At 39.0% G+C, this 19,667-nt stretch overlaps 1 protein-coding gene across 1 annotated transcript in view; it reads left to right on the top strand.

The window, feature by feature from the left end:
• LOC127633316 (transformation/transcription domain-associated protein-like) overlaps positions 1-18,267 on the top strand; it is an 85,989-nt gene extending 67,722 nt beyond the window's left edge. Inside the window, exons 62-70 of the mRNA XM_052112349.1 lie at positions 883-973; positions 1,578-1,777; positions 2,639-2,900; positions 7,221-7,446; positions 8,510-8,727; positions 12,134-12,318; positions 13,567-13,770; positions 16,692-16,886; positions 17,041-18,267. Of these exons, the coding sequence (XP_051968309.1) occupies positions 883-973; positions 1,578-1,777; positions 2,639-2,900; positions 7,221-7,446; positions 8,510-8,727; positions 12,134-12,318; positions 13,567-13,770; positions 16,692-16,886; positions 17,041-17,325 (1,866 nt within the window). The 3' untranslated portion in view covers positions 17,326-18,267. The remainder of the gene's footprint in view (positions 1-882; positions 974-1,577; positions 1,778-2,638; positions 2,901-7,220; positions 7,447-8,509; positions 8,728-12,133; positions 12,319-13,566; positions 13,771-16,691; positions 16,887-17,040) is intronic.
• Positions 18,268-19,667: the final 1,400 nt, after the last annotated feature.

The raw sequence follows: 19,667 nt of genomic DNA, 5'->3' as shown, positions 1-19,667 counted from the left end.
GACGATGAGCATGATTTTTGGACTGACACAATTTTATTTACTTTATTGCTATGAAACAAAGTTTAGGTTATCAGTGAGACAACTCTGTCCATTGTATATAAAGTTAGGCTCAGAAACCAGGGGGAAGGAGCAATAATTTTTTTTTTATTTGAAATAAAAAGGTGTGAAAAGGGCCTCACAACTTGGTGCTTTGATTATTCCGTACAGCTGCAGTTTATACTTCCTGTACCACTAGTTGGACCAAACATAAATGACAAAAATACTTTCAAACAGTTTCCCCAAAAACTCTACTCACAAGCATAGCAATGTTTGAATAAATAAATTGAATAAATTACATTAGCTTAGTATAATTTCAGAGACATTGTCTCGCAGTTAAGTACACATGCTCTGACATGTTATGCTCTTGTGACGACGCAAGTCAGAATCTGGGTTGGTTGAAAAAAAGTCCCTTTCCTCCCTTTTCTCACGTTAATGTCCTGTTTACTTTCGACTAATTTGTATGGTCAATAAAAAGGCCTAAAATAAAAAATGGAAAAGATATTGATCGTATTGAAAGTGCATCAGTGCCCTTTGATAAATACATGAACTTTTGGGCTGGAGTGTTCAAAAGTATAAACCATTTCTTTGTGATCCTGCTGAGAGAGAGCGAGAGACACAAACACCCTGGCTTGACAAACTGTTAGCAAGTGTCATATTGAGCCATGGATTTAATCTGCCCTTGATGTTTGTCCATCTCGTTGCTTTCCCCCTACGGTTTCATTTTCAAAAGCCTGCACTATCAGAGAAAGGTTTCAAAACATGTCAGCACTACATTTCTCTCGCTCACTCTGACCCGAGCCAACAGGGAATATCTGAAATGTAATCTGCAACTGTTTCTCTTAGGTGGGGCGTGTCTACCCTCAAGCTGTGTACTTTCCAATCCGAACCCTGTACCTTACGTTGAAAATCGAGCAGAGGGAGCGCTACAAGAGTGGTACGACTGTAGTTTTTTTCACATCATTCACACTGAACAATAGAAAGCCCTTCAAATGTCAACTTTTTAATTTTATTTTTTTCTTCGCATGCTTTTGCTCTCTGCAGGGTTATTATAGTTTTTAAGTTAGTTTTTAATTTGTATTTTATTTTCAAATGTCATATAAATTTAGTTTTGTTTTTGATAGGTTTTACTCCTATTTAAAAATTGTGTTTTAGTTTTTTTGTAGTATTTAGTGCTACCAAAGTTTATGTGTTGACTGCTTCCCATTGACCCTGGGGTGGAAGTCGGCGTCAGTGCTCAATGAACTACCCAGGCCCCCAATGTTTTACATTATTACATTTATCAGGGGTGCAGTGAAGTGTATCCAGGATCTAGTTTTTAAAAAGTTTCAGATTTGTAAATATGCTGTAAAACAACATTTTTATTAATTTGTGTTCTTTTTGTATTTTGTTGTACATTTTGGAGGCATGGAAATGTATTTTAGTTTAATTTCAGTTCTTCCAATGATGTTACAATTTAACAAATTATGTATATTCAACAATTGTTTTCATTTAGTTTTTGTTAACTATAATAACACTGCCTGACTTTCTTCTTGCCTCAGACTCTGGGCAGCAGCAGCCCAGTTCGGCAGCAGCCCAAACTCACTCTGCATCTGACCCAGGTCCCATTCGTGCCACTGCTCCCATGTGGCGCTGCAGTCGGATCATGCACATGCAGCGTGAGCTCCACCCTACCCTGCTCTCATCTTTGGAGGGCATTGTGGACCAGATGGTCTGGTTCAGGGAGAACTGGCATGAGGAGGTGAGACACACCAGGTTTTAGATGTGAGAGAAAGAGTTTTGTATTCCAGAAGCAAGTGGCTACCTCTTAAAGCATTTCAGCCCCAAGCACAAGTGAAACATGACGTGAATGCGTTTTCTGTCCGGTTTGCTTGTATTCTTTAGTCTTACGCCACATGCTCACGGAGGCACATACACGTAGCTGTTTTCAGAGCACTGGCTTTCCAGATGAAAGCTGACAGAGGGGAACGATTGGGGTTCAGTCAGGCTGAAAAGTGGTATTGCGGAGCAGGTGGACGCTGGCACTCCATTGCAAATCAAGTTTTGGCGAGGGGCTCGTCGTGATTGATGGGTCAGGGGAGTGTAGACTGAACGTGGGGAGATTGGATTGCCATGACAGAGCTGATGCGGTGATGCATCGATACTGGACAGGACAGAGGTGCAGGGACATTTGGATGCTCCTGTGGGACACTCACTGGGAAACAGCAGGAGAGGAGGAATGATAGGGAAGAAAGTTTAGCAAGGAGATTTGGAGGATGAAAGAATGTGGCAATGAGAGAGTTCAGTGAAGTAAAACGTGGGTTTAATTCTCAAGACATTGATGAAGTGTAGTCCCAGACTAAATTAGTCTGTTAATGGCAATCTTCACTTGAAGTCTAGGCTTAATCTCTGCAGCAAAGTCTCTTAGAGGTGGGATTTTACTGATCTCTCTCTGGTGAACATCTTTTCTGCTGAAGGATTTTTAGTATTATCAGAATGGCAAATTAAATTGAATATGTGGAAATTATGTTATCCTTCACGGTAAATTGCTAAAGAATTGTTAACCATTTATCCCAGTCTCTTGGCTTCTCCCTGAAATTTCTTAATCGCTTTCTTTCCTCAGGTCTTGCGTCAACTCCAGCAGGGACTGGCGAAATGCTACTCTGTGGCGTTTGAAAAGAGCGGAGCCGTGGCTGAAGCTAAAATCACTCCTCACACACTCAACTTTGTGAAAAAGCTAGTGAGCACTTTTGGCGTGGGACTGGAGAACGTCTCTAACGTGTCCACCATGTTCTCCAGTGCCGCCAGCGAGTCTCTGGCCCGCCGAGCCCAAGCTACTGCTCAAGACCCTGTGTTCCAGAAGATGAAGGGCCAGTTCACCACAGGTCAGAACACCTCTGCATACTTGAGTCATGCAATCGAATTTGATCCCATGTGCTTTCTTTATGAATGTCCCTTATTGTGCATGATTCGTCTTTGCATATTAGTTCAAATAATTTATTTTGTATTATGTTGCATCAAAATGTTGTATATGCTCTTACCAAGGCCATGTGGATAGGTAAAAAAACATGATTAAGAAATGTCAAAGCTGGATTATCAGAATCCAATCAAATCCTAACTGGCAGAATCAAGCCCAGTCCTACATTATCTTCTGCTGATTATTCAGTTTCGCTCTGAAATATGTCACATTACGGAACTTGAACGTTTCATGTTGTCTTCACATCTCAAAAACTGAAACTCCAGTCAATATGAGTGAATTTGAAGGATCACGTCCCCTGTGCACAATTACACATGCCTCTCACTCTTGTCTCTGTTCTGCATAACTACTCCTGCTCAGAGTTAACCACAGGCCTCTCCACCAGGCCGGCTCAGTGAATAATTGGCTCTGTGAACCATGTGATTAGATTTAATGAGAAGATGACTATAGGCTGGGCTGTGTGCATTTGTATCAAGGTGACTAAAGAAAATATGATTGTTTCCAGAAACGATTTTTATTATTGCTTAGTGCATTCCTGTTAAACTTAATGAATATCACTTGTTTTTTGTGTTCTGGCATAATGTTGATTGTTAATTTCTAAAAAATTGGACTTTATGAGAAAATGTTGCCAAAAAATGCATCATTCATGGCAATCTCCCATTAATTCCTATCGAAAATCTGCAAAGCTTGACAGAGCGAGCAATGGTTACCAAAGTGGTTCGGAGCTTAGCTGTGGGTCAGTTGTCTTTTTTGAAGAGAAAATACTTTTCTAGGTGGAGGGAAGTTTGGTTGTGTTACCAAAGTAATTCCTGTGAGTAAAGTATACTCCATGTACTGTAAACTGTCTCTTCCTGATATCCTTGCAAGTATCAAGTGAAGTGGAGTTGGTCATGATATTGAAAAACTTATGCACATGGATGAACTTTGCACAGACCAGGTGCAATGCTATCACACTTGCGTCTTCCCAGCACGTATGAAGTTTACATCTTGTCGCTATACTCCAAAACAGTGTGTCTTTTAATGTTCATTGCCTGGCTCTATTTATTTCCATTTCAGCTGTAACCATTATTTTTGTATTCATTTTTAAAAAAATACATTTTTATGGGGATATGTCAGAATTATTTTCTGTGATTAATTATGCTAAAAATAGAGCTGGAGCCACATTGAACCGGGACAATTCCTTTAGCAGAGAGAAAGTTTTCTGTGACTACTTTTTAAATCCCAAAAGACAGAACCTTCAACCCCCCTTGAGATATTTGTTCAAAATATCTGTGAAGGAGAGAAGTTGGCACGGCTCTTTCTTCAGGCTAGTTTTGTACACATTGAACAACAGTAACCTTCCAGTACCCCTGATATAGACCTGACTCTCAGAAAGCACAGCAAAGGCACATGTGTGCCTACTGTTAAAACAAATCCCCCCTCAGCTGTCCTCCGCTCAGGAGAGAAGAATATATTTATACTTCTCTCCTCTGTCCACCTACAGCTTCTCCAGCTCAGTATGCTTAGAACACTCTCTCTTCCCACATTTTAAGCTTTATACGGTAGCCTGTGTGCATGTTCAAAGCCTTGGAGGACTGTAAAGGCCGTAAGGGTGTAAAACAGATTTTGTGATGCCAGCTGTATCTGGACAGTGAGGCATGGTCAGTTCCCTGAGCTCTTTCTGCCCGCCTGGCCCCGTTTGCCATTGGGAATGATTTTTGGAGGGGAATCAGCAAAGCGAACAGCCCCTTTTGCTCTGTGTCGTCGTCCTCCCCCCTTTCCTGTGATGTTTCTCCTCCAAGCTCTCTGTTCCCCACTGTTGGAAACGCTGGTTTACTTGCACATGTTCAAACAAACACACACACTGCAGCACACACCATTTGTTAAAGGAATATTCTGGGTTCAATACAAGTTAAGCTCAATTGAAAGCATTTGTGGCATAATATTCACTACCACAAAAATTAAGTTTGCCTTGTCCCTCCTTTAAAAAAAAATGGAAGTGAATGGGGGCACATTTTTTAACGTTAAAACATTCACTATTTCAAAAGTATAGCCACAATGGAAGTGCTTTTATAAAATGATAAGCTCCACATTTCTGCCTTTTTAAACCCTACAAAAATTGGTCCCATTCACTTCCATTGTAAGTGCCTCAATATAACTCCAATGTTTTTCCATTTTTAAAGAAAAGGAGGGACGAGTCAAAATACATTTTTATACATTTTGAAATACAAAATGCTCTCGATTGAGCTTAACTTGTATTAAACCCGAAATATTCCTTTAAGAATCCTATAATCCAATCAGATGCATGGCATGAGCATGTTTTGTTTAGCAGAATAATGGCATTTCAAAGTATTTGTTTATTATCTGTTAAAAAAAGTTTATTATCTGTTTGTCTCTGTTCTTTTGAAATCTTTTTTGCATTATCGAATCATGCGTATGAGAGTGTTGATGTTTTAAAAGTGTGGCAAGTTCAATTCATTAATGTGAATCAGTTCAAAATGTCAGATTTAATGAAGTGATTCAAAACTCCGATTCAGTGATTAATTTGCATCAGTGCTCAAAAACATTTATGGAAGTCTCCGATTGGCGTTTTCCAAAAATGTAAATGATTCTGTAAAAATATATGGCACTAAATATAGATTTTTATTGCTATGTGTTATTTGCGCTTGGCCACTTCCATTGTCCGAGCATTATTAGGTGCAGAAAACTTCTGCCTCCAGTGTATCTCATTCACAGGTCAGAGATCAGAGACTTTGTTTTTCACAGCAGTGTGGAGCTCAAATCCCCAAGTCAGTGAGACAGCACTTCACCGTCACACTTGCACAAAAAAACTGCAGACAAATGTGCTACATTTACCAGAACAGAACTTGCGCTGCCCAGGAGGTGCTTACGAGTGGTGTTTTCTGAAAAACTCAGGGCACAAGCGATGCAGGGTATTGTCTGTTAATTTTTATTCTAAAGTGATGGCACCAAGTCGACCGCTGAGTGTAGCTGTGCATTTAAAGTGAAATCTCTTTCATAATTCTCACTGCTCATTAAGCACCTAAACAGTCTTCAAGTCTCTCCAGAACGAGTCAGAAAGGCCAAGATTACATAGATGTCTGATTGTATAAGACATCATCCGATTCAGGGTGTGGAAATGGGCGGCAGCTGTAATGCTTATGGCATTTCACTGATAATCGAAATGTCACACAAGACATTGACATTATTACAAGTGTCACCCGGGCAGTGACAGTTCTTTAATGGTCCATCATTATGTAGCCACATTTTACTGGCTTTACCCTGAAATGAGTGGCAGCTTAATGCAAGAGGTTTTTAATTAAAGTCTCTCCAAACAAATCTCAAAAACATTATTTATAAAACGAATCATTAGTGTCTTGAGTGCAGATTGGTCAATAGAGCATCCCAGCTGTGCCAAAATACATGATAGAATTTTAAAATGGGTAGTTCCGGTTCTAGATGCTGATTGGTCGGCCATTGACCATTTGACAGCATCATTAGAATATGTTCGGTTATTGTTTACATGCTAGGGACTATAGTAATTTCTGGTTAAATGCATTTAATACATTTGCTTAAAGATGAAAGTGTCTTAATTTTTTTGTTTTAACTGGTATAAGCAAGAAGGCATGCAAAAGTGGGCAATATTGCAAATAAAGTCACTAATGGACAGGTTGTGCCCAACAATGCCCTTCAGCTGTGGCTGTGTTCACAATATATAGCACAGCCCCTCATATCTTATTGCTTAATTATTGAAAGAAAGAAAAATTAAATTGAAAGCCTGTCCCCATTTTGTGCAATGTGGTTTTATTAATGTGGAACAACAGAAGTATGAAAGTGGAGCAGCTTTTAGCCTGTTTGATAAAGATGTTTTAGCCCGGAGGTTCTCTGTAAAATTGGGGACATGGCTTGAATTTCGACCAAATCTTTAGTTAATGCGCAGTGTCATTTAGAAGTTGCATTGAGCAATTAATCAGTTTTTCCCTTGTGAACCTTGATGCTATCCATCGCATGGAGAACCTGGAAGGAAGTGCACCACTTTAGTTCTCTGATCCTGTGATTAAATCGTCTCTTGCTTTCTCTCCCAGTTCTGGTGTAAACACCACATCGTACCTTTTTCCACATATTCTGCAACTTTTATACACCTTTTTATTATATTGTCTCTCTTGCAAAAAAAAATATATATATTCTCAGCCACATATCTATACTACTTATCTCTTACCATTTCCTCTCTCACTCTTTCCGCACACAGATTTTGACTTTAGCGTTCCAGGCTCAATGAAGCTGCACAACCTCATCTCAAAGCTGAAGAAGTGGATCAAGATCCTGGAAGCCAAGACCAAGCAGCTGCCAAAGTTCTTCCTTATTGAGGAGAAATGTCGTTTCCTTAGCAACTTCTCTGCCCAAACTGCTGAAGTGGAGATCCCGGGAGAGTTCCTCATGCCTAAGCCCACACACTATTACATCAAGATTGCCAGGTATCAATCAATACAAAGGCACTTTGACCTGTAGGTGGCTATTGTAAATAAATGTTTTGATTGATCCACCCCCTGGAGTTCTTTGCTAGACATCTGCTGGGACCAAGGTCAGAAATTAACTAGGACTTTGGGCAAAAATGCCATCGAAAGTGACAAAAATGCCACTGAAATGCAAAACGTAGAGCCGAAAATACCCCATAACGTTTTTCTTTAACATGTGATGTATTTATTAAAGTTTTCTTCTTTGCATTATTGATCATGTTATTCAGATTATTTTAAGTAATTTATTCAGTTGAAGTATTTGACATAAAATGATGACAGCCCTGCTGAAATTACCAGCTTAGACCAGCATGAATTAAAATGCTGGTCCAGGCTGGTTTGTGCTGCTTTATAGTGGTTTCATGTTGGTCTAACTGGTGGTTTAGCATAGCCATGCTGTTCACCAACAAAACTTAGCTGGCAAAGGTGATTGATAAGCATGCCTTTTCTGGTGATGCTGGTTGACCAAGGAAGGCTTGCTAGTCAAGCTAGTCAAGAAGCCTTGTTGGAAGACATTTCACGTGGTTGGAAACCAATGCACAAAATCACCCCTTAAAAATCAACTCTACAGGGAAAATATTGCCTCTTAAGGCCGGTTTGTACTTCTGCATCGAAATTACGCATAGCCTACAGCGGTTACACTATATCCTGATGTGCACCTCTTCAAAAATGTATCCTCACGTGAACGCAGAAGCTGTTGTGGTCCGCTTTATAACCAGAGACCCTCCAGGATGATACTACACTCTTTTATTAAGTCATTTTTAATGATACAATAATTTTATAAATACCACAAAATACATCGTCTTTGTTTATAAAATGTATAATTAATTTAGAAATGAAGACATTTTCTCTCAATACATTAGCATTTTGGAACAAAGCAGATTCACCAGCCTATGGCATTGGTTCGATGAAGAAGTATAAACTTGCCTTTAATTTCGGACACTGGCTGAGACCTTTATTCTCTGTGATTACGTCATCACTTATCCCAATCTCTCTCTATCTGCCTTTTCCTCTCACTCCTAAGGTTCATGCCCAGGGTGGAGATTGTTCAAAAGCACAACACAGCTGCTCGTCGTCTTTACATCCGTGGGCACAACGGGAAGATCTATCCGTACTTGGTGATGAATGACGCATGTCTGACAGAGTCCCGCAGAGAGGAGCGTGTGCTACAGCTCTTAAGGCTACTCAACCCCTGCCTGGAAAAGAGGAAAGAGACCACAAAGAGACACCTCTTCTTTACAGGTACTGCAGTCACTCCACATCACACCAGAAGTCTTCCCTTCCCCCGATATGACCACAGGTCATTTCATGTCTTTTCGGGACAGGACGTTCCACTTGATTGATAGATGAACTGAGATAAACTTTCAAATTATGAAATTTGAATTATAAATCACACCCTACCAGTCAAAATAGTGGACACACTTGACTGAATTTGTATTTCTCATGATCTTAAAAACCTTTTGATCTAAAGGAAGGGCGGAGCTTGCATTGTCAGTTGGAGGGTGCAAATGAGAAAGCCTGGTTTAGGTGCTAGCTCCAGATATTGAATTAAGTATATATCAAATGGAAAATGGCCTTGTTCATGGCATTTTTATTTATTGAACTAAAGCATTTTTCCCCAAAAAATATCAAAATAATTTCAGTATTAATTTCAAAATCTTGCACTGCACCCATTGAAGCTCACCTATAGACGAAAGGCAAAAAATTGTGCTTGGGTTTGAATGTCTTTACATTTTATATATTTTATAATTCCCATGCACCTTTTTCATTATTTAATACCTGATGATGATGATGATGATGATTTCACAAATAATAATGTGTTGGTGGGTCCAAACCTTTGAGTGGTAGTGTATTTTAAAATGCTTTATATTAGTAAAATATCAGTCACATCTCAAGCACCTTTTTAGAATTGTGCCATGTATATATTCAGATCTGACCTCATTGATTTTCAGTATTGGTTTGTTGTAGTGCCGTTTGAATGCTGTCTGTTTGCTCTCAGTTCCAGACTGAATGGCCTGGTTGCTCTCAGCCAGATTGGGGGAGATTGAGAATAGAGGATAAGAGAAAGAGATGAGATTGAGCAGAAAAGTTGCAGAAGAGTGGAGCCTGTGTAGTGTTAACAGAAGAGGAAGGAGAGGGTACAGGAGCCAAATGAATAAAAAATTAGGTTGCTGTTGTCCCTGTGGAGATGGAGGGTGGCAGATTTAAATTGTCTTTCTGGTGATGGACACTTTAAAGATGAATTTCTCTCAGAGCAAAGATCAAGGGTGGCACATGTTAGTTTTTCTCTTCGTTTTCTTTTCTGTGAAAAGGGTTGAGTTTATGAAAAAGATTAATTAAATATATATATTATATATATTTTTTATTGGTTACATAACATCATGGATTTTTATATTTACATTCTTGTATTTTTGTCACGTATTGGTGTAGATGTGGCAAGCTCTGTTGTATGTTTGTCTTCCCCTAAAAACACCAAGAGCCTACAGGTATTGTCCCCTAGTGCTATATTAGCAAAATTCATAATAGTTCAGCAATGATGATCAATAACCTTAAAATGTAAGTTCACCCAAAAATGAAAGTTCTTTCATCATTTACCATCCTGCCATCCCAGATATGTATGACTTTCATTTCATCAGCTGAACAGAAGCGAAGATTTTTAGAAGAAATTTTCATCTCTGTAGCTCCAAATGAATGGGTGCCAAAATTTTGAAGCTCCAAAATGCACATAAGGGCACAATAAATTTACTCCAGATGACTCGGTTGGTTAAATCCATATCGTCTGAAGCGGTATGATAGGTGTGTGTGAGTAATCGATCAATATTTAAGTCCTTTTTCTTCACTTTCTGTTTTCTTCTCCTGTTTTTGGTGATTCATATTCTTTGTGCATATTGCCACCTGCTGGGCAAGAAGGAGAATTTATGATAAAAAATTACTTAATTATTGATCTCTCACCCACACCTATCATATTGTGTCTGAACACATGGGTTTAACCTCTGGAGTCATATGGATTACTTTTATGCTGCCTTTATATGGATTTTGGAGCTTAAAAATGTCGGCACCCATTCACTTGCATTGGCTGGACCTACAGAGCTGAAATATTCTTCTAAAAATCGTTTTTTAGAACATTTGTGTTCTGCAGAAGAAAGTAAGTCATACACATCTGGGATGCATGAGGGTGAGTAAATTATGAGAGAATTGTTCTTTCTGGCTGAACTATCACTTTAAATTCAGTCGGACTGACTCATTCAGCAATGCGTCATACACTAATTCATCATTAATGGCAATAAATATTTCTGTTAATAATATGAAACTGCATTTTCATTATTTTTTATTAAATATAGCCTACCTGTTTGTCTTTATGACAATGGGATTACTATATATTTGTGATAAATTTGAATTGCCAGTCTTCATCTATATGTAAAGCAAACACAAACACATGACACGTCAACACGATATCACATTGAATGTCGAGATTTTGTTCCAAATTTTTAGATTTTCTGTATCCTAAACTTCTGCAGCTATGTTTTCCACTGAGGTGACGGAAGACGTGAGTCACAACAGATGTTAGTTGACAGTTTGTCATTTGATTTAGTCGCGTCTCTTCACATCAGCGAGCATCAGAATATTTGACCCTCCATGTATTATACTGCATTTCCTATAAAAGTTACTGGCCAAATGGCGATTTGATTTCTCAAACTCTGGTATTTGTTTCTGCCTCGATATAACATGTCTTCAGCGGCAGAATATTTGTATGAATGAACAAAGGCAAAGCTATATGTCTTTATAATCAATTTGCATGTGCACAAGACAGATTTTGAGCTCACACACACTCTGAGTGAGAGCAGGGAGATTACATAGAAAAGAAATCTGCGTGTGAGCTATGAGATTCGTGCTCGCTCAACCTGTACAGATGCACGCTCGCATGATATATATGTGCTCTCGACATTTAACAGTATTATAATGCCATAGAGCTACTGTATTAAGCTTGACAATGGTCTTTAAGTCAATTAATTTATCTTTACAATACATTGTTATTGTATATATCTTTTGATTTTACTTGGTGAATTTATCACAATTCTCCACTGCTCCCCTGAAATGCCCTGGTGTCCCTTGAGAGGTGCAACTCCCCTTTTGTGGCCTGTCTCAGCTGTCGATTTGTCTAGTTTAAAAATAAAATGACCGAAAACTAGGTAAATTGAATGATTTTATAAACAGGCGTACAGGTCTGTGAAAACACTCAGAGGTATTTTAAGAGGGAGGTTAGATTTCAGCCAAAAAACAGTAGCATCTCTATGACGGCTTTCAAGGAAAATGGTCAGAATTGTGGATCAGAATTAGAAAAGAAATGTAAAGTTCATACTGTAGCTAATAGTGTGGTGGTGGCGTAGTTGGCTAAAGCACATAACTGTTAATCAGAAGGTTGCTGGTTCGAACCCCACGGCCACCACCATTGTGTCCTTGAGCAAGGCACTTAACTCCAGGTTGCTCAGGGGGATTGTCCCTGCAATAAGTGCACTGTAAGTCGCTTTGGATAAAAGCGTCTGCCAAATGCATAAATGTAAATGTAATAGCTGTTTGATTGCTGGTTAACATGCAGCTTTTTAGATATCAGTGCAGTGCATCTTTAAACCTTTTCTCTTATTTCCAGTCCCAAGGGTGGTGGCAGTGTCTCCTCAAATGCGGTTAGTGGAGGACAACCCATCATCTCTGTCTCTGGTGGAGATCTACAAGCAGCGTTGTGCAAAGAAGGGCATTGAGCACGACAACCCCATCTCCCGCTATTATGACAGGCTAGCGACCATTCAGGCCAGAGGGACCCAAGCCAGCCATCAGGTATTGAAGAAATAGAAGTGTATTAGTTAAAATTAGTCTGGATTAACTGGATGAATCAAAAAAAAAAAATTATATTAAAATGATTGCGCAAATAGTCTCATTCTAATTTCTGTACTGTGAAAAAAATAACAAAATATTTAATTGTACAAGTATTTATAAATTATAGTGGAATTTCTTTGTATTGCCTTATATTTATTCTGATTTAAATGAAAAAATATGCGCATTCTAGTAGACTGTTGAACAATGCAAAAACAGAAAAACTATAAAATATATGTTAATTAAAACTGGCTTCATGCTAAATATCTTGTTTTTCTTTTTATTGTCAGATAAAATTTGACTTCGACATGTTTTTGTGAAATGTGCCTCATTAGTGCTACTCGGTGAAGAAAACACTGTACAATAAGGTTCCATTTGTTAACATTAGATAACATGAACTAACAATGAACATTAATTAAGCTTTTATTAATGTTACGGTACTTAATTATTTAGCACATATTTATACGTTGTTTAAATCAAAAGTTGTATTTGTTAGTGCACTATGAACTAACAACGAACAATTGTATTTTTATTAACTAACATTAAAGAGCACCTATTATGTTTTTAAACATGCTTAATTTAGTTTTAAAGGTTTCAAACAATAGATTTGCATGCATCCAAGTGCAAAAAACACTTTCATTTGCTTATAATTTAAATTGCAGCATTACCTTTTTTTTTCCCAGTGTCAAAAATGACTCGTTCAATGATCCGTTCTAAAGGATTCATTCTAAACTCCTTTCAGAGAGCCTACTCTGATCTGATTGGTCAGATGTCCCAGTCTGTTGTGATTAGACTACCGCTTAGTTTAGTGTTTGAGGGCAGGTCAAAGTTGTTTGTGAGAAGCAAATGCAGAGGTGGGTTTTTTGTTACCCCAGTTTGGTAGGTTAGTACAAGAACTAAGTCTGGAATTACTAACGACTCATTTCAGGTGTTCAGAATCGGTTAGTTCTTTTGGGAGTCAATAACTCCATTTGTCGTGCACTTTTTTTAACATTCACAAACAGCTAAATAACACACTAAAGGTAATATTTGAAAAACCATAAAAGGTGCTCTTATTAAGATAAAAAATTATGTAACCAATATATTAAATGTTTGTTCATGATACCTGATGCATTTTACTAATGTTAACAAATGGAACCTTTGGAAATGGAAAATTTCAACCAATACTATTTTTTATTTTAAAATATTATTAACTTTTCGCCCATGTTTTAGGTTCTGCGGGACATTCTGAAGGAGGTCCAGGGGAACATGGTTCCTCGCAGCATGTTGAAGGAGTGGGCACTGCACACATTTCCCAATGCCACAGACTACTGGACCTTCCGCAAAATGTTCACCATCCAGCTTGCACTAATCGGCCTGGCCGAGTTCATGCTGCATCTGAACCGCCTCAACCCAGAAATGCTGCAGATTGCACAGGTAACTGATGAATTACTCTGTCATAGAACTAATCTCATACCTGACACTTAACATTTCATGTGTCCAATAAATCCAAAGCAGTTTGTTGGGTCATCATACAGTAAAGCAAGTGTGTGAAGTCTTTGGCACAGGGGCTACCTTTGGCTTTAAATAATATATGGGGGCCTCCAAGTATAATTACCTTTTGAAATGTCTGCTTTGATTAATTGACTTCTCTGAAGTATCTGTGACTGATGGGGCCCTTCAGCAATTGGCTTAAGTATTGCTCTACAATTGTAGATAATTTCCCATCTGACATTAGAAAAGATATCTACTTCCTTGCTTGAGCTGAACATTAAAATTAAGCTCTCTCTGCTTTTTTGACTCATAGAAAAAATAAAATGGTAAAACAAGGCATTTAGCCTCTGAAAGCTGATACATAATAGGGATTATTATTATTTACAGATTATCTGTTTTCTCATTAAACCAAATACATTTGAATGTCTACAGTAGCTGTATATGTACAGGCTACAGATTTTGATGGGCCCTCTCGTTCTGTGTATGCTTGTTTTTCCTATATTGTTTAAGATGCTCTGCAGTCTTCAGGATGGGGTCCGTGTGGGTCCGTAAAGTGCATTTGAAAGTCTTTATTAGAAATTATTGTCAAGCAGGCACCCCATCCCCTGATACTAATCTGCAGTTTTCTGACAGGAGGAGGAATGGGCAGCTAAGTGGGTGTAGTAAGCCCCCTTGCTGCCGGTTCCTCTCTACAGATCTCATTAGGCACTGGGAGATTACCACAGCAGACAGAGAGGACAAGCAAATATGTGCTGTCTTTACCTCTCTCTCTGTCTCTCTCACTCTCACACACACACACACACACACACACACACACACACACACACACACACACACACACACACACACACACACACAAAACCATCAAACATTTCCTTTGCTTATCATTTCCAGAGTAGCTTTTCATTTGACTTTAGATATTGAGTTTGGCTGAGATTGAGCCTATATAGGGTGCTCAGAGGTCTAACATTTACACTTGAGGGTTTTTTGCTTGGATTAAATTGGAATGTATTCTTTTTGAAATTACAGCATATTACAGCATTCCCATTGTTATCGAAAAAACTGGAAATATCAGGCTCGTAAAATGTATAATCTTAACACTCATGGAAAATTCTTTAGTTAAACAATTTTCAAACTATGCTCTGCATAACAAGGTAACGCATCTATCCTCTGGCCACCTCGAGAATACACACACAGTCTTTCACATTTGCGTCTTATCTCTGTAATACTTCACTGGCATTGAACATGTAACCTCTGGGGTATAGCTGCACTCGAGATGATTTGTGTGCTCGATGTCAAGGGCATCAGAAGGCAAATGGAGGATTGTATTTGTTCATATGTTGAAATGCAGACACAGGCCGCACTAGGTGGTGGATCAATATACATCCTCACATTTTTGTGGTTGGATGTCTACAACACTATCCAGTTTTCCAGAGGGCTATAGATTTGCTGTTGTCTGATGTTGGTCCACCGAGTCCCACATGAGCAAACAGGCTCTTTTCCCAAATTTGATCTGCTTTCTTTCACTGGAAGGAAACGAACAACTTGGCGCCACTTGATATCCACTCTCTGAAAGTTTCTGATACATGCGCTAGAAGTCTACAGATTGTAGTTTCCGGATAGTATGGTCATATTTTGAGTTTGACATGCTATGAAATATGTGTGTATTAAAGAGTATTTGTGACCACTGGTTCTCAACTGCTGGGTCGTAACCCAAAAATGTCACGGACAGCAGGGAAAACCATGTAACATACAGCTGTTAATATTAGGGCTGGGAAATTTAAGACGTTCCTTTCTGATTTAATATTTTTTGTTTAATGCTTTCAAAACAATTAAAGCAATTAATGCACTTTTGGTTTTTTTTACTTCCTGAAACTTCACTCAATGGGAGAAAGGTGTCTCGAGTTGTTCCAGGCTGGCTACTCAGCCTTACACACTCCATGTATGGTTAGGATTAGGATCAAACCCAGGCACCTTTCTACAATGGGCGAAAATTCACAAACGTTTTCCCCACCTTCTGTGGCAAAAATTACATATACATTTTCAGGAGGTACGCGCTGGACTCAACTGCACATCCTAGCACTAAAACTAATTGTGTGGAGCAGTGCACATTTATTAATTACACTTGAAACATAATAAACACGATAGCAGATTTAGTTTACAGAGAATGGAGACTTCATCTGCAATCAGTGAACCAGGCATGCGAGAGATACGGCCAAGCAGTCATACCTCTTCACATTGCCCAAAAACGGTCACACACTTTCAACTGAACCAGTTTCAAAAGCGAAACCACCTGAGCAAGACCCAGCTTGTGCACGATAGAGAATGAGAAGGACCTGGATGTTCAGTAAGCTGCAGCGAGGTAGTTGGGACTGAACGGCAGCCAGAGAAAATACTAGTTTACTATGTAATACTAGTAATACTGTGCAATTAGTCAGTTAAAAAATGTGATTGATTCACAGCCCTAATTAATATGCCACCAAACATATAATAGAATATAGGCAGCAAAATACGTTTATGAACTTAAAGTAGGAAATGCATCCCATATTTATTTTTGTTGACGTCAAAGGTAATGCGTCCAGTCTGCCATTTGGTAGAACATGGACAGGTTGCATGCCATCCTTGAAAACTATTAATAAAACCTGTTCACAACAAGGACAAACATGGCTTGTACTGACCACAAAAACAATGTAAAAACTAAAAAAGTCTTATTTAGCCTATGAATAAAGTTAATGGAAATATAAATAATTTTTTTTATTTAAAAAACAAACAAAGTTTTGGGTCAATTCATGTTCAATGTAACATCTTGGTCCTGCATTAAAACAAGTTGAAAACTCCATCCTAATGTGCACTTTCCTCAACAGGACACAGGAAAGCTCAATGTGTCATACTTTCGCTTCGATATCAATGATGCCACTGGTGATCTGGATGCCAACCGGCCTGTACCCTTCAGACTGACGCCCAACATCTCCGAGTTCCTGACCACCATCGGAGTATCCGGACCCCTCACGGCATCTATGATAGCAGTGGCACGCTGCTTTGCTCAGCCAAACTTCAAGGTAGACTTTAAAGAATAAGAATAATGAACAGTGATGGCATTTGTGGTTATTCTATCTGCTCTTTCATCCAAATGACACTTGTTGCTATATATATATATATATATATATATATCCCTAACACTTTTAACCTGCCAATCTACATGTCCTCTCTCAGGTTGATGGCATCTTGAAAGCAGTTCTTCGAGACGAGATCATTGCCTGGCATAAGAAAACTCAGGAAGACACATCCATGCCTCTGTCCCCAGCTGGACAGCCTGAGAACATGGACAGCCAGCAGCTGGTGTCTCTGGTCCAGAAAGCTGTGACAGCCATCATGACCCGCCTCCACAACTTGGCCCAGTTTGAGGGTGGAGAGAGTAAAGTGAACACGCTAGTGGCGGCAGCCAACAGCCTGGACAACCTCTGCCGCATGGACCCTGCCTGGCATCCATGGTTGTAGACAGGCATGTAAAGAACACCACAAGGAGGACCCCCGCAGATTTTTGTCTCAGAGAAATGCAATACTGTGAACGTGACTGCTTGAATGTCAGGGTCAAAATCTGTTTTTTGTTTAAAAAAGACAAAAAAACTAGACTAAGCATTTTGGTTTGAGTTAACATGTAGAGCCATTTTAAAGGGATGATACAATGTGCAAACTCTAATTTAAAAAAATTATGAATTGATACTTAAGAAGCCAGTTAAACTGATGAGCTAAGGATGTTCTTTTGGTTGAGACTGTCTTGATTGTTGGTGAAGAAGTGTGATGTACAAGACAGCCTTTAAGGAAACAGTTTCCACATCATTATCCTGGGCTCCACAACAGATTTTACGCAACTCCCATAAAGCTTCTCATTTTCTTTATGCAACCTCTATTTCTCTCTGACTGATGGCAGCCTTAGGTCTATCTTTTAAATTTAGTCATCTAATTTACAAAAATCAACACCCGTTGTTCCAGTGTTCGTCCAATGGTCAGAATGTTGATATATGTCAGTATGTCTTTTTTTAAGTTAAATGTTTTAATTTGTACATTTAAAAATATCAATGCATCCCCTAATTATGGTATACTTTTTTACAGGTTTGTGTCATTTCAAGCTGTCGTGTGTTACTGTCAAATAAAATACTCAAGCGTCATTTTTTTCTTTTGAAAAATACTCTGGAAACGCAAAGACCTATCAGCCTTAAAATGGGAGTAGCTCTATATTTAGCTGATTGTCTGTTATCCATAGCAAATAAGATGGATGTAATATGTTCCTTAAGTACCAGCTTTTGAACTTTGCTTTTTTAGGGCAGCTTCCCAATACATTTGTACAGGATCAAAATGATACACCTAAAACCATTTTGTATACATTCCCCTCTATTTTGTAAAGGTACAAAACATTGTGCCTACCTAAGGATAGTTATCTCTGCAGTGTAAATATGCATTTTGTTTTAATAAAATGCTCTTTTTCAGAAATGTAAGGATAGTACCATATTGTTTTCATTGGAATGGCAGCTCTAACTGTGCTGTCTGTGGATGTGTTACCCAAGTGTACGGTTTGATGTGTTTGCGTGTGTCTGTGGGTGGTTGATTGAAGGACTCTTTCAGAAAGATTACCCTTGTCTGTGCCTGATTGTCTGAAGTATACGAGAGGACCAGAGTGAGAGCACACTGTAGAGTAGTGTTTGGGTCAGGCCTGCTTTATTACTCCCTGTCAGTATATCTCACTGGGTGCCATCTTTGAGTTACGTATGCTGTCAGTGCTGGCTCCAATCCTATAAACTATATCTTCAGCCTGTACACTTGCACATCACAGCACAGGTGCTTATCCCTTTTCCTCTAATCTTTCTCCAGACCTCTTTCTAACATCAGCCAGGGTCTGTGCGCTCCCTCCTTTTGAGGTCCTTTGCCACCAAACAGTCCTGGTGCTGACGTGCAACGGCATTGTCTGAAAATGAAAAAGCTGTGATTATTTAACTATCAATGTGAGAGGTGTCAGGTCCTCACTGTGGCTTAGATGCTCCCTGCCCTCCACCGTCCCAGTGTTGATGTCTAGACTGTTAGGAGGATGTGGGCAAACTGACTGATGGAGCCCCTCAGGGAGAGCTGTGATTGGCAGACATATGGAGGACAAACAAACGACCATTCCTTCTGCAAGCAACGTGGAGAGAAAATCGTCCTTGGCTGTATACAGAGGTAGGAAGGGATGAATGCACATCACAACCTGTCTACTAAAATGCCTTCACGTGATAAAGCATAGAAAAAATCCCATAATCCTGTTCATGTGGTTCCACAATTGTTGAGCCAGTTGAGCTGAAGAAAAAATAAAAGGCAGAAAAGAGGCAGCTGATGGCTAATTTGTGAATAAATGTTTTAATTATTTTTATTATATTTCTAGTGAGAAAGTAGTATTGTAGTTCTAAAATATACACTTGGTTAGTGCCATAACTCTCTTGATTTTGTTCTAGATCATTACACCATAGTGGTTAGGTTGGACTGAATGAAGCAGCAGACACGTTACATTTAGTGTACACCAGATGGCAATAATGAATTTCTGGTATCCCAGCAACGATGTGACGTTATGCTGCATCTAATAGGGCAGTAACTGATTAGCTGATAAACTACATCCACCAAACAAAGCACAGACCTTCAGACTGTTCTGTTGTAGTGCGCTCTATCTTTTCTTATGGTTTTCGGAATGACCGAATGTTCAAAGTGGCCAAAACTATTAAACTGCAAAAATTCAAATGGAAACAAACCCACACAAGGCCTTTTAATATGCTGTACGTGGCATATACGTTTAATCCCCTCACTCATTTTCATGC

This window comes from Xyrauchen texanus, chromosome 40 (genome assembly GCF_025860055.1).
Source record: "Xyrauchen texanus isolate HMW12.3.18 chromosome 40, RBS_HiC_50CHRs, whole genome shotgun sequence".
Lineage (NCBI taxonomy): Eukaryota > Metazoa > Chordata > Actinopteri > Cypriniformes > Catostomidae > Xyrauchen > Xyrauchen texanus.
Note: the sequence above shows the minus strand (reverse complement) of the source record. Positions and strands in the feature narration are given on the sequence as shown.